Source organism: Glossina fuscipes, unplaced genomic scaffold (genome assembly GCF_014805625.2).
Source record: "Glossina fuscipes isolate IAEA_lab_2018 unplaced genomic scaffold, Yale_Gfus_2 27, whole genome shotgun sequence".
NCBI classification, from domain to species: domain Eukaryota; kingdom Metazoa; phylum Arthropoda; class Insecta; order Diptera; family Glossinidae; genus Glossina; species Glossina fuscipes.
The window spans coordinates 449,686-462,289 of NW_023998422.1; the positions used below are offsets into that span (position 1 = coordinate 449,686).

Sequence of the window (12,604 nt, forward strand, 5' to 3'; positions counted from 1 at the left end):
TGATTCGCTTAGCCTACCCCATCTGCTCCCCCTCAAAAAAAAAAAAGAAAAAAAAAATGATGATTCAATTTGTTATCGATAATCTTAACAAAACTCTTATTTATGGTTGTCAGGTTCTGCAAAAAAACCCTTTAAAATATTTTTTCACCCTTACGATGCTTAGCAAAAACTTTGGTTTCGTTTTCTTTTGGTCTCTACATGTCACTAATTGTTATTCAACAAACTCTAACGAAGTGGAAAATGACTCTAATTGAAAACATTTGAGCATTTGCTTTATTGTTGTTGGTATTGTATTATCCTTTATGCAATAAGAGTGGTTTACCGTCTCAAAGGAACCAAAAACTTATGTATATTAAACCAAAAAGAAGGAGTTATTTGAGTTGTTCTTTTCTTCCTGGTTTTTATTAATTTTTTCCAGTGATAGCTTCTAACAGGATTCTAATCCTTGAGGTAAATGCTGCAAATCTAAGCAGGTGTAGTTTTGCAAAACTTTTTAAATCGGTTTTAAGTGCTACGAAGTCTTATAAATGTTAAGCTAGGAATAGAGAGAGAGAGAGAGAGAAAGAGAGAGATGTAAACAAGCGTAGAGCAGGAAAACTGGGAAAGAGAAACAGCGAAGAGGGAGAGAAAACAGAAGAAGAAGGGTTCGGTTTTAAGTGCTATTAAGTCTTATAAAAATTAAGCTAGGATGAGAGAGAGAGTGAAAGAGATAAAGAGGGTGACATAAACGAGCCTAGAGCAGGAAAAGCGTGAAAGAGAAAGAGCGAGGAGAAAAAAAGGGGGTTCCGTTTTAAGTGCTACGAAGTCTTATAAAAGTTAAGCTAGAATAGAGTGAGAGAAAGAGGGAAACATAAACGAGCGTAGAGCAAGAAAGGACGAGAGAAAGAAAGAGGGACGAGAAAGAGAAGAACGGAAGGATGGAGAGCAGATATTACAAAAGTTGTACGAAAAAAAAATTTGACAGTTTCAGAAAATAATCAAAAAGGAACAATAGCTTTGCATAACGAATCTTTCAGTACAAAACAATTGCGAAAAAGTTAGCTAAACGTGGCCGTCTCACTTAGTCGCTAACCTTAGCAAGTAATTGGTCTTTCTTTTAAATTAATATCTCTTAAAGGCGGTAAGTTATAAATTTTTATGGCGCTATGGAGCTTTTGGTAGAGTGTCGATGTTGTCGGATCACACATCAACCTTTTACATTATTTGGTAGCTACCAACTAGGACTTTATATGCGAAAATGCATCATTCTATCCCAGCATAGTCGCAACAACATACAGGCGAACACATAAGCACAGAGACTAGCGGTCAGAGTCAGAACTTTGTATATGTATGCTTTGCGACGTCCGTGAAGTGAAAACCTACTACCCTTTCGGGGTGGGCATAGAAGCTTATAAAGTTTCGATTACAAAGACTTTTCCATTCCAAAAGTTAGAAAGGATGACGTACGGTAAGAGACTCTCAGAAATTTTTTTTATTAGCGGCACTTTCTCATTTCACAACGCTGCAGCACTTGCTCGTGATAAGGATGTACGAATTATGCATTTGTCCGTCCCTGGTATTTATTGTTTGGTGTGAGATTTAAGGTATTGAACTCTGCAAAGATTTGCTTGGTTTATTTTTTAACACAATTAAATCTTATTTGGTTATGGAAACATTGCCGCCTTTCATATATATGCCTTAAGCCATATATTTGCATTTGGTAGTGCTTATTTAATCTATTGTTTATATAGTGTGTGATTGAAATAAAAACAAAAAGAAATATTAATTTTTTCTTTTCTTATTCTCTTATCTCTTTCTAGCACTCCACCCACGGTTTGTCTATATATATTTGCCTGTGTGCGTGCTTAATGTGTGTAAGCGTGAATTTGGTCGTCGTAACGCACAAAATCTCCCTCCCCGTCGAACTTCTTATGTTTTTGCGCTTTTTATATATATGCATGGGCATGTAAAAGTATAATTAAATATAATATGTTTTGTTAAATGTCTTTCTAGGGCGTTAACAGTGAAAAAGCGATAGTGTGTGTTAGTGAGTGTTTCTTGAAAAATTAAAGCAGAGAGCCTTTAAACTTCAAAAAAATAACAAGATAAAAAAAAATTTCGATTAAATTCGAAAAATAATTTAATTCCAATATACTTGATACTAAGCGCAGTAAGAGGCGTATGATAAACGTTAAAATGGATAATTTGGCAAACATAATAAAATGGTTAACGCCGTTAGCTATGCTGATGGCTTATTGTAAGTATTGCACTTAAATTTTTAATTAATTTTAAAACACACACGTAAAACGCGTTACTTTTTAAAAGTAGATTAAAAGTTAAACATTTTTTTTTTTGTTTTCTAGTTAGTCAACATATCTCCTATTCTCATTCATTTTTAAAACATGCTTTCATTTCCATATCACTTACTGTCTGCTGTTTATCCTGTGTTTACTTAGAAAGAAAAAAAAAAACAAACAAAAACAAGCAGAAAAACTAGAACATTTCCACGCATATCGTTTTCATGTAAAACGCATTACCATTGCCTTTTTTAAACCAATCAGACAACAAAAAAGACGTATGTTAGTTTTGTCGTTCAATGTGGAATAGAGTCACGAAACTAGCTTTCAACTCGCCTGTCCGCTGCTGCAAACTTCAATGCCTTAAAAATTGTATTAAATGGAAACTTCAAGGCCAAGTCCAAATTTTGATTAAACCGAATTTTAAAAAATCTTCAATACTTGGAAGAGGCGGGTAGTGCTGACGGTTTCGGAGAGTACTTTTTCACAGAAGTCCGAAGAACCACAAAATCCATATCCGGCGTGATGTTTTACTTCCGGATAGTCAAAAGGAACAACAAACGCTCGAGGAAGCACACAAAATTTACACTTTCATATCTGGGGTGTAATCATATAAAGTCTGGGTGCATTTCCTGCGTCTATCAGTAAAAGTTACAATGTTGTTCACTTATCTTATAGAAGATAGTCATATGTCTTAGATTAAAAATATCTATAAAATTGTTTATAGCTAAGAACATAAAAAATAAGGACTTTCTTATTTCTGTCAAAAGTAACTGCTTTTTGAAAATCATTTTACAAAAAAAGCGACAAAGCTTCTCAAAATATTCGTCGAATTCATAGCGAAGATGCTATATGGAAATCACTCGTTTCTGTGCTGCCTTCTGATTCACCAATCGTAAATAAAGTCCTAACAATTCTTCAAAAAATTGAGAAAACCAGTACATTTGACCTTGTGACCTGAATTAAATCTTATCTCAAAGGCCCAGTTTTGAACCGTTGATTTAAGACTGAATTCAAGCAGAAGCTCGATTTCTGAGCACCATATGATATAGCAAATGAATGAATAAAATGTCCATCTGCGGACCATTGCTGAAACGAAACCAAATCGAACGGTTTCTGATGAGAATGATAACGAGAGGAAGATGGGTTACATAGATTATAATGTGTGGAAAGGTCATAGATGACGCTGTACAAACGGGGAGAAAGATCAGATTGACGCTACATAAGGGTGGACTGGTAGAGGATCGCGGGTCGTCAGCTGCTTCAAGCTGGTCAGAAGGCAGATTTTATTCACGACCAACCAAGGTACCAATCGAGCGCTTCAAAATGACCGATCAAGGTACTCGCCCGCAGTACAATGTAAAATGGAAATAATTCTCCTTTTAAAAACCAAACCCGCTTATTTTGCTCATTGCTTGTAAAGTGCAACTGTAAGATTCGTCCACAGTTGAATTTTCTCTGCTTGTTTCTAGTTATTTCTTCGTGACTTTCAATTCCAATTTCATATCTCAATTGTCCTCTTTACCACATACCCTTTTTTTTACAATTTTCGTCGATCTCAGTCTACGTTGAAAACAAAGGCGAATTTTTCATTCCATAATAGGTGCGCTACTAATCAAGCGAGTTTAATACATAATTGGTGCTGACGGGACGTTTGGTGAACATATACGTCTACAATCAGTTAACTTGAAGAATAGTGTTGATCACCAGGGATGGATGATATTCAAAGCCCAAATAACTATGATGCAGACTAAGCGAACTATTGTTGACGACATAGTTTAGTATACATGGCCAGCCTTCATCGGGAGTCAGCTGGCCGCGATATATGTTTGCTTATCCTCAATAATCACCACAGAACTCTACCGACTGATGTCATTGAGCCCAAAAACGGGAGCAATATATTAGATTGCTGCATAATTATCAGAAGTGCTTTATTTTATAAATATATGAATGAAAACATCCTTCTACTTTTACGTTCTAAAAATACGTGTCGATAATCATACTCATATTTGTCATACTATGCTGTTCCATTTTGAGAAAGGCTAGAAAGCAGCGCAGTTATTTCGCAATCTCAGCGAACTTTTCGGTGAGAGCACAAACCGCGGAAGTCGACGCCGGCAATGGTTGGCCCGTTTCAAATCTGGCAACACTAGCTTGGAAGCCAGGAAGTCAGATTTCGACGATTAGGCACTTTTGGCAGCCTTGGAAGGGAACGGAGGCTTGATAACTCGAATGCTGGCGGACAACTTCAATGCGGGCCATCGCTCGTCTTCTCAAAAAGCTTGGATAGGAATTGAAGTAGATAGTGACTACGCGGTGACTACGACTACGGATTAATCATTTAAAAACTTTACTGTTGCATTTTTATCTTTCCTTTTTCATAATAAATCATGTTCAAGAACGTTTGATAATATCGTTTAAAAACGTCTGATAATTATACGCCATCTTATTATTAAAACTCACGACATTAAGATTTTTCAACATGACGACTATCGGTTTCACATAACAGAACCTGCCAAGGACACATTAGCAACAGCAATATGGAACGCGTTATCCTCTCGGTTGTCATCAGTAGACATTTCTACTTTTGATTAACGCTGGTAACAATCGATGACATATTATTTGTTCGAACAGAGCTTCCATTCTTATGACGATACACAAAAAAGTATTCTTCTTAAAACCAGTCTAAAATGTCCGTTGGCCTTTTTAATCTATTCTGGCTAAAGACTTTACTTTGAATAGATTATTTTTATATTTTTTCGAAATTTTTAAAATTTCATTGATCAGCAAATATTAATTATGCATTTCGTACATTTATCCATAAAAAATGTGCACCAAATGTAGTAAAAATAGCTGTTGTTAGCCCCAAAATTCGCTGGCGATTCTTTGTGGGAAAAAATTGGCTTCATGCACTAACGCATATACGTAACGACTAAACGGAATTTTTGACTTAAAAACTCTCGACACTTTTCTGAAGAAATACACTTTGCATGTAATTTTACTGTCGACTTTCTTACTTTAAGACGTTCAAGATCCGTTTCCGCTTAGTTACTTTATAGGTTCCAACATTCGTCTCAAGGTGTAGATGCAGCTTGTACTTCTACTATAGTCGCCATGTTGGAAGTGTATTTATCACATTGCAAATTGTTGCACGCAGGTTGGTATTGAAAGCAAGCCAATTGGATTAGGCGACACGCCTACAATGCAATGTAAACTAAAAACAACTCCTTCTTATTGGATTATTTCCTTATTATTTATAAATTACAATAAATTACGAATGCAACGATAACAATTTCTGCAGGTACTTTTACAGTGCCTAGACAAAAGTGAAAAAACATTGCCCACCCGATGTTAGACAATCGGTATTTGAATCTTTTTTTTCTTGGGTGAAGGAAGTGGTTGCAGAAGATTCGGCTATGGCTGCTTGGCCGAAATTAATTTTCTCACATCGTTTCAATTATTTTCATTTGCAAGCATTTGCATTGGCCAGCCATATGTATATATATATAAATATATATATATATATATATATATATGTATGTATGTATGCATCTACAAAGTATTAGAAAAAGAGACCGTATTCAAATTTATAAAGAAAAAAACAGTTACGCTATGAAAACGTATAAGTACTCATAAGTGCGCTTATTTTCATGGCAATGACTTATGAAGCCCTCATTTCCGTTTTGTAAAATTCATACAGCTTTAGAAGTTCGCTTTTAACTTCATATCGCCTTTTAGTTTGTTGTAAAATTTTGCACTTATTTCCTTTTATTGTAAATAACGTTTTCCATTTCCCTAATCTTTGTTTGCTTGTTGGTTTTAAATATTTAACAATTTTTTTTGCTTGCTGTCATCTTTGGATTACATAATAATAAATTTCTTCGCTGTTAATTTGGGGAAACATGTACACCACACCTGGTACAGGGTATATTGACTTAGTGCGAGCGTATGTAACACACAGAAGGGTTTAAGATAGACCCATGTTTTATTACACCCATCGATTAAGAATCGTAATCTGTACTGATATAAGATTATCTGTCCGTCAGTCTGTTTCTCAGCGCGTCTAATGTCTGTCTGTGTATGTTGGTGTTCAAACTACAGGACGCAGTTTTTAATATATTTTGATGAAATTTGGTACAGTAACCCAAGGACGAAAGGTCTTGAAAATGCTTCAGATCGGTCCTCTTTTTTGACCACTCCTTATATAATTGCCTTATTTTGTAAAGTGGTTGTATGGAAAAGAATTGCAATTTTCAAAATTTCTCAGCACAAATGGCTTAGTAGTAGTATTTCCGCATTTTAAATTGGTGTGAAAACTTTAGACTGGCTGAGGCAATTTTTGAACCCCCTCTCACATAACTAAAACTAACGTTCGTACGACAAAAAGATGTCAATAAAAACATTATTTACATTTAGTATACTTGTTGAATATATTGCGGTTAACTCGTCCATAGGCAAATATGATGTCGTCACCTAATTGCAAAATGAAAATAAAATTTAATTTTTAAATTTATCAAGGAAGAGATAAGAAACTCTGCATATATTTTGCAAATAGATTCGTGACAGCTCGGGTATAATACCGGAGATCTTCCAAGGTTTGGATAGTCCTCATGAAAATAATTAGATTGAGCAAAAATGCGAAAATTTTCTTAAATCGTTCATCATTCTAGTAATCAAAACTGCTCATATCATAAACGTATACGCGGTCCTTACACTCTCTGGGGATCTTCGCCTTCTTTTTATCACACTTCAACCACAAAATACTACTTGTCTGACTTAGATTATCTCCCTTTAATGACGTTTCGCTTGTTTTCGTTTAATGTGCAGCTGTTAGTGACGATCCGATTTCAAAGCATCAATGAACTGTAAATGTTGTCAAATGATTTATTATGCTCTTAATTGGGATGCAATAGCGGATGTACAAGTAGCGGCAATGGTAAATGGCCTTCGAATGAAATATAATTTCTTCTTTTCTTTGACCAGGCCCGTGGCGTCTATATATATGTGAGCACAGTAATCGTCACGTGATTTATAAATGGTGTACTAACTGCAAAGTTTTTTTGATATAGTATATGAACCTCTAGCACGGAAATGTGACGATGCAGGAAGAGATGGGAGAGGGCGGGAATGGGGGCTTCACTTGCCCATATCCATTTGCAAAACAAAATTTATTATTAGCATTAGCTGGGCATTAACTGAGCATTTATCTAGAATGACCTGGATCGGTCTTAATTGCTTTATGGTTTGCTTTCAAAATCGTTTATAAAACAGTTGTCGAAAGTTTACACAATTTCATTTAACGTCACGAAAACGACGCGCTTTCATGCATTGATTTCGATGTGGGTTACAAACATCGTATCGGAGCAAGGAATAAATGCGAATATTGGATGAACCGGTTTCTTTCGACACGGAATTCATATTCCGTAACGATGGACTATATTTGAAAATTTTGTTTTCTGAAGGCTTTCATGCGGACGCAAGTAACTTATATCGTATATGTATTTCGTAGCGTAAGGTAGGACTTATTATTCACACTGCGTGGTTGAAGCCACTCTCTTCCATTCCTTACTTACTATGTATAATTTTAATCGCTACAGTCTGTTTTTGCACAATATTGAAAGGTAACCGCATCAATAATTCCTAAATGGTTATTATAATGATTTTAAGTTAACTATTGAATATTATTTATGACTCTAGAACCGACTAGAGATGTGTTTACAAACAAGCACACATTTATTTTTCTGATTGCTTGGTACAGGTTTGCAAACAATTTTGCGTTTGGTAATTGTTTTTAGTTTTTATGTATGTCGGGTTCAGCTTATTTTTAACATATTCTTCAAGTCCTTTTTATCAAAATTTCTCCACAGTTTTTCGCTTACTATGTAGATTTAATTTGATTACAACCTTGACTGGTTTTACTTAGTCACAAATTGACGAATGAATCTAACACATTCGTTACCGTCCATCGGTAGACAAATCATAATACAATAAAAAGTAGCACAATGTACGATTTTAATGAACTTTAATTGAATGATGACCCCACTGAATCAATTCAATCTAATGAAAGACGAATGGAAGCATTATGTGGAAAAATTGAAGTAAAAAGTAAAACATTGAAATGCTTTTTAAGGCGAAAAATGAACTATTATTTTAAGTGAATTTAATTTCAAAAATTAAAATTTTTTCTTCTTGCTTGAGATTTATTTTTCTATTTTCGGTCTGTTATCCGCCTGAGTGGCCGAGTAAGCAAAGAGTCTCGGCAAACAATTCAATGGTCGTGGGGTCAAATCTCAAGTGCGGTAGAGTTTTCAATAAAGCCGTTAGCCTTAGATATGCAAGTGTTTTAAGACTTTAGTCTTAGAATTTATTCGATGGCTAAATTAATAATAACAATATCGTCTGTCGCATTGATTGTGTTTCTATACACCCTAATCCACACCCTAATCGTTTAAGGCTATATTAAGTTTGTGGGGATGTATGCAGAATAACATTTTATTACACGAATCGATTCAGAAAATGATTTCGGATCGCTCTAAGTTTGTCTGCTCCTCTGTTGGCCTTGTTTTCTTGTATTCAAGCTATAGGCCGCAATTTTCGAGACATTGAATGAAATTCCGTATGCTGATATATTTCGGCCCAAGGACGAACGCTGTTAAATATGTTTCAGGTCGGACTCCGCTTTATTTTGAAAAGTTGATACATGGCTAACTGTAGGCTGTGTAAGGTGGGATTGTTGGGCTATGCCTCGTTTTAATGTTTTTACTTATTATTTATTATTTTTCTTAAATAGCACTTTTAAGTGTATTGTATAAACAATTTTCAAGATTAGCGTGAGTTGTTTAACCTAGGACTGGCAGTGGATTTTTCGCAATTGGAAAAACTTTGCTTGCGATCACATACAATCACCGATAGGTAACCAACCATATGTTTCTGCAAAACACCGGTAAAACCGATCTTGTCAACTTTTTGGGCTTTTTTAATATTCTGTCGTTTAAGTCGTTACGGTTATGATCCATTCTTGAGCAGGTCACTCAGTGTTTTTGTTATAACAGTAGTATAGCGTAGTACTAGTAGCGGAGAGTATAGTGCAATTTTAGGGTGTGAAGATAAATTCGAATTAAACTAGCAAAGACACCCTACCATAACTCTTAACATAACTCTGTTAATGCCTTAACAGAGAGTTAAATAATTAAAATTAAGATATAGTTGGTTTTAAAATCTATTCCGTTCATATTAAACAACGTAAAATATTTTTGTGGACATCTACATGAAAATACCTTTCAGACAAACTAAACAAATTCAAATTCTGCTTACGGGAACTATTTTTAACAATTTTTTGAAATTTGGTATGGTGGCGAAAAATGAATGTGATTGTGTGTGTGTGTGTGTGTTGCCGTTTTTGTCAAAATTTTTATAGGTCAACGTCAAAACATCAAAATTTCCAGCTTTTGTTTACATTGTTACAATATGTAAAATGAGATATAAAAGATTTTAACAAATTCATGCAACTGCAGGCATGATATTTCGTAATGGCCGCCGAAACCTTTTAGAAAAACCAAATTTCATTATTACAAGGACATCCCCGCATACATACGACACCAAATTAGTTATAAAACATGTTAACCAATTAAAGCATCGGCCGATTTCTGATACGTCTTAAAGGGCGGTCAAATCTATCAGGAAACACTAATTTCATTACCATGACCAGGACCCATCACCAAAATCGCTCCAAATATGCGCTCCCTACATACAAAGGGCACTATTTGTTTTGATTTATTTTATTTTGTTTATTATATTTACACATGACATTCAGCCAAAATAAATTAACGGCCGAATTTAACTGACCTTTGGAAGCAGATATTATTATTATTATTAATAACTATTACAAAGTATAAAGAAAAGCAAAGAAACAAAAGGCGTAATGGGCAAAACACATGCAAAAAAGGTGTTTTCAGTTTTTGTTGTTTTCTTGGCGTGTCCTGTGAATGGTTTAGGCCATCTTCACATTTGTAGCACATGCTCATTTGCGCGAAATGCAGAATGCTTATCAAAGATACCATACTGTTGACCAGGCGTACTGATGGGCAGACAAACCGACGAACATACGTAGATGCTTTCCAAATTCGACACCGGTCAAAATATATACACTTTATGGACTTTTCGAAGCTTAGTTCCGAACGTTATAAAGAGTTGGCCTCATTCGCCCAATTTGGTTCATTTCCAACACCAACCAATTGTGTCTGTCGATTTTGAAGCCAATAACTTCATTTTTGCGACCAGGAGAATGTTTACATGCTTAAATCGATTCAAAATTCAAAATTCGACGCTGATCAAGAATATATATCCTTTATGGGGTATCTGAAGGTTACCTGTATGCATTGTAATCGTCTTAGCAAAATGAATGCATCCGCCATACTCTGGTGATAGGTAAGAAATCGTAATGCAAGCCGGAGGATGTAGAGGAATATCTCTGATGCCAAATTCAAACTTTAGTTATGATGAGGTTATCTTGATGTGCTATAGCTTTTAGCGTATATTTCGTACTCTTCTAGAAACATGGAAAAAGCAGTGGCTAACGATGTGAAGTTTGAATAAAATGTCTTGTAGCATTTTTATACCGTACATCACTTATGTTTCAGGGTATATTAAGATAGTGCGGACTTATGTAACACGCAGAAAATAGACTCATCGTTTAATATACCAATCGATCAGGATCTGAGCTGATCTAAGCCCCTCTGCCCGTCTGTCTGTCCGTCTGATGTCTGTCCATATATATGTTCAAGCTACCGGTCGCAACTTTTGAAATATTTTGATGAAATTTGGTACAGCGATGTGTTTTCGTCAATGACGAACGCTATTGAAAATGGTTCAGATCGATCCTCTTTTTCGACCATTCTCCATATAACCTCCTATTCTGAAAAGTCGTTATGTGGAAAGGAGTTTCAGTTTTCAAACTTTCTCGGGAAAACTGGCTAAGCAGTAGTGTTTCGGCATTCTAAATTAGTACGAAAACTTTGGATCGGCTGAGGCAATTTTTGAAGCCCCGCTCATATAACGAAAACTAAGGTTCATGCGACAAAAAGCTATAATTTTCAATGCATCAATCCATGAAATTCAGATCGATCTAAAACAAAAAATTTTACGGTACTAAATTTGGACCTTTTCGGCCTATTTTGCAGGTCCCTCCCTAATACGGATTTTCACGCAAATTGAACCTTTGTAGAGCACAAAAGTGTAAGTTTTAATATGCGGTGGTGAAAATTGATCTATAATAGTAACATCATACAAAAATGAACTCTACAAAATTTTGATCATCTACGCCTATTTTTCGATCTTGCCCTATGTAAGGGTTAAACTCGCACTATATTAGGTTGCTGTATGTATAATTTTTGTGCGCTACAATAAAAATAGGAATTATGTTAAATAATATGGTGTGGGGTATTGAATGGTTGGCCTTGCCCAACAATAATGTTCTTATTTGTTTTATGCAGCTTTGTTAAGGAATTTTTGAACCGTAATAAAAGTTGTCAACTTACTTATTATGATACGTGATGTCATGAACTCGTGAAATAGAAGAAGAAAAACGGCCGGGTTATATACGTTTGACGAGAAAACATTTTCGTTACGTTTAATGAAAAGAAAGTATTTGCCTAAAACTATTTTTCAATGTATTCAAGCAAAATATTATTTTCATATATATATTATATACAAAGTCATATATATATACTTAAGTTATAAGTTATAATGTTAATGACTTTTTCATTTCATTCTTGCGCTCCAAATACGACCGCATTTATGTATCTGATTTCGAACTAATACTTCATAGCACATCATTCAATAGAGACTATAAATCTTTCTAAATATGTATATATATATATATATATATATATATATATGAGTCTATGCGTGTTTCTGAAAATAATATGTGTTAGACATCATCTGCGCAGCTTTAGAATTGATGCTCTCTATATACGTGTGTCTCATAAAAACGCATGTATTTGTAGTACGTACTATAGGCAGTGCTATGTAAAGTGATTTACGTTAGGGGCCTTCAGATTAAGGAGTAAACTCTGATAATGAAATAAATATTGAGTGGGCATTATTTTAATATTTATCAAAAAATTTTTAAATTTCGCTCATGACGACAAGCTCATGTTTCTCTTTCTTTTTGTGTTGAAGTTCGTACTAAACTGACGGCAGCCGCTGTGGAGGTAGTTTGTATTCCATGTATCTTAATCGTATATAGCAAAGCTTTGTCTCTTTTGTTCAAAAAAAAAAAACATCCTTAAGAGACTTGCAGCAGAAATCATAGTTTACTTGACGGGAGA

The 12,604-nt window shown here is 34.9% G+C and overlaps 1 protein-coding gene across 5 annotated transcripts in view; it reads left to right on the forward strand.

Annotated features, from left to right (window-relative positions):
* The first annotated feature begins 1,816 nt into the window (after nucleotides 1–1,816).
* LOC119635880 (Down syndrome cell adhesion molecule-like protein Dscam2) overlaps nucleotides 1,817–12,604 on the forward strand; it is a 150,868-nt gene continuing 140,080 nt past the window's right edge. For all 5 annotated transcript variants that reach the window (XM_038030903.1, XM_038030898.1, XM_038030901.1 and 2 more), the window contains exon 1: nucleotides 1,817–2,236. In XM_038030903.1, coding sequence (XP_037886831.1) covers nucleotides 2,161–2,236 — 76 coding nt within the window. In that variant the 5' untranslated portion in view covers nucleotides 1,817–2,160. The remainder of the gene's footprint in view (nucleotides 2,237–12,604) is intronic.